Genomic DNA, 3,365 nt, shown 5'->3' with positions numbered 1-3,365 from the left:
ATAATTGCATAAACCAGTGTATGATGTGTATCCCAACTAATCTCAAATCAGTAGCATAAAGAAATAAATATGATATTTGTAAGCACATTTTTTTAGAGATTTTCAGGTATATAAAATGCAACAACTTAAAAATACCAAACTAGTAACTAGCATATGAAAATATGTGGCAGCTTTTAATGAAGTTTCTTAAAAGCGGAGACAAGGACCCAAGGAATGAATAATCACTGCAAACATAAGCAAACCAAAAATATTGTTAGCAAATTTTTACTCCTTTGCATTTAGTTAGTCAAAGACGCAAAAAGTCTTTGACCTTTAATAAACGAGTCAAGGGAGGTTCAAATAATCAAATTTTTGTTGCAAAATGAAAATAATAAAATTACAAGGAAGAAAGATATTACCTCAACAGGCTCAAATGATCAAGAGAGTTTCCAACAAAAGTACAATATGGCACTTAAACAATTCAAAATAAAACATAGTTATCAAAATACAGACTTAATAAGCAAAGAGAGACTGAATCCAAACATTTCAAAATAAAACATAGTTATCAAAATACAGACTTAATAAGCAAAGGGAGACTGAAACAAAAAATGAAGTGTTCAAATTACAGACTTAAACAAGGAAAGGACTGAAATAGATTGTAATAGTAATACACTCCATGTCTGAAATTCTGCATCACATCACATTCAGGTAGTTGTAGTTGTAGTTGTAGTTGTAGGCAACTCCACTTCAACCAATTTCTACAAAAACAAACACAAATTTAATATGGCCAATTCATACATAAAATTTAGTAAAACTCTAAATAGTCTAAATACATAATTAGAAACAAAACTTACTTCACTAGCAGATTTTTTCTTGCTGCCATGAAGTGCCCTCACCCAATCTGAACCACATAAGAGCATCTGAACAGTGTCAGGGGATAATGATGCTCTATGGGGTTCAATAACCTTACCACTAGCACTAAAGGAGGATTCAGAAGCAACTATACTTATGGGAACAGCCAAGATATCCTTTGTCATTCTAAACAAGATACGGTACTTCAAGGCATTGCATTTCCACCATGCCAAAGCATCAAAATCTGTTTCCATATATACTCCATTCTCATTCTTACTACAAATGTAGACATCCTCTTCAAGATAAACATCCAAATCTGTTTTAATGGGCCGGATGATGTCACTACTTCTTATATGGTCAGCAAACCTTGATCGACCTTCAGAAATTTTGGACACCACATCTCCAACAATTGCACTTGAGGAAGAACAAGAAGGAACATTTACTTGGGCAGTTTCTTGCAATATACAAGCCGTATGGGCAAAAACATATGACTCAAATAACTCTTTCAGAACTGCCAACACATTGTTAATGTGACTACAAGCTTCAGTCAAAGGATAAATGATAGGGAAACAGAAATTGATCAACTTCATCTTGTATCTAGGATCCAAGACAGCAGCTATGGACATCAACAAATTGCTATCACCCCAATACTTATCAAATTTGTCAATCATCCTACTTGCCATTGACCTCATGTACTTATTCCTATCATCACACTTGATCATCAAAACTTGTTTCATCCTCCAAACCCCAGGTAAATACAGATTTGCAGTAGGGTACTCATTACCAGATACAACATTGGTTACATCATTGAAAATTGACAAAACCTGGTTCACATTACCCACCATTTCCCACTGTTCTGGAGTTACAACCCACTGAAATGCTTGCTCAACTCTATGGTACCTAGGAAACACTTCTTTATACTTAATTACAGTGTCCAACATCAAATAGGTGCTGTTCCAACGTATGGGGACATCTAAAATCAGCTTCTTACAGGGTAAATGCAATCTCTTTGCTATCTCACTAAAGACATTCAACCTACTTTTAGAAGCCACTATATATTTTATGCCCTGCCTAACATCATCTATAATACCCCTAATTTCAACAAGCCCAGACTGCACCAACAAGTTTGTAATGTGTGCACAACACCTAACATGAAACAACCTACCCCCAACCGACAAAGCATTCTTCAACTCAAAGTCATCTTTTATAATTCTAATTGCAGAATCATTAGCTGAAGCATTATCAACAGTAATGGTATGAATTTTATCCTCAATTCCCCAATCAGAAAAACAATTCCTTAATGCATCAGCAATCACAACACCAGAATGTGGAGGAGGTACATTGCAAAAATTTAAAATTCTTTTTTGGAGGCACCAAGTTGAATCCACAAAGTGGCAAGTCACCACTATATATGACACTCTTTGACAAGAGGTCCACATATCGGTGGTGATGTTCACCTTGTCAACCAATTTCAAAAGTGTTCTTAGCTTCCTTTTTTCATTTTGGTAAGTGGTAATGCAATCATTCCTAATAGTTGCATGGCTTATTTTTTTCCAGTGGGGTGTGCAGGCCCTCATGAACTTATTAAAAAGTTCATGCTCCATCATATTAAAAGGGTACTCATGAAGTAGCACCGTATGGGAAGCAAGTTCCCTAACCCTACTCTCCTTGAAACTAAAACTTGTCAACCTTCCCACGCCATCACTGTCACTGCTAGGCTCAAATGACAAAGTATTTTGCTTTTTAGCACTACTAAACTCAACATATCTAACACATCAAGTCAAATGCCTATTTAGGGTTGAGGTAGTACTAGATTTTCTAACAGCAAACAGCCTCTTACACCAATTGCATTGTGATTTTTTAACCCCCACTATTGTAACTGAAACAAAGTCATTCCAGACTTTGGAAGTCTTTTACCTTTCCCTCTTTTGATATTGTCCATTCTCACTCAGGCCACTTCCATCCCCATCCCCATCCCCCAGCCCCTTGGCCCCCATCCACATCCCCAGCCCCAGCCCCAGCCCTAGCCCCAGCCCCAACCCCATCACCAGCCCCATCCCCACCAACAATGTGACGCTAGTGTTAAGCTGGTTTTGGTTATGCTGCCACCGTAATTCTCAACGTATTCGTGCAGTGTGGATCACAGTAAGTGTATCATCATGTACATCAACTTCAATACATTCCAATTCCATAGACTGACTCGTAATCTCCATAACTGTTAATTAAAAAATGTAATTGATGAGAAACTTCTAGCTTTCTATTTTCAAATGAGAACAGAATCATGAGTTCTAGAGAAACTTCTAGAGAATCATGAGTTCTAAGTTGAACAGAGAATCAGAGAATGAGAATCATAGATAGACAACAAAAATTTAAACAGAACAGAATCATAGTTCTACTTCTAACAAAGCAATTCATGTTCTAAGTTCTAACACTAAACAGAAAACAGAAAAATAATTCATAGTTGTTCTAACCTTAAACAGCAAACAGAAAAATAATTCATAGTTGTTCTAACCCTAAATAGAAAACAGAAAAAT

At 36.3% G+C, this 3,365-nt stretch overlaps 1 protein-coding gene across 1 annotated transcript; it reads right to left on the bottom strand.

Annotated features, from left to right (window-relative positions):
- Window positions 1-683: 683 nt before the first annotated feature.
- Window positions 684-2,888, bottom strand: LOC132181860 (zinc finger BED domain-containing protein RICESLEEPER 2-like). Its single transcript, XM_059595092.1, has 3 exons — window positions 2,749-2,888; window positions 834-2,598; window positions 684-737 (listed from the first exon to the last, which is right to left on the bottom strand). The coding sequence occupies exons 1-3, from the start codon at window positions 2,886-2,888 to the stop codon at window positions 684-686; spliced, it is 1,959 nt and encodes a 652-aa protein (XP_059451075.1).
- Window positions 2,889-3,365: the final 477 nt, after the last annotated feature.

Source organism: Corylus avellana, chromosome ca5, assembly GCF_901000735.1.
Source record: "Corylus avellana chromosome ca5, CavTom2PMs-1.0".
NCBI classification, from domain to species: Eukaryota; Viridiplantae; Streptophyta; class Magnoliopsida; order Fagales; family Betulaceae; genus Corylus; species Corylus avellana.
The sequence above is the reverse complement of the archived record's forward strand: the minus strand, read 5'-3'. Positions and strand labels throughout refer to the sequence as shown.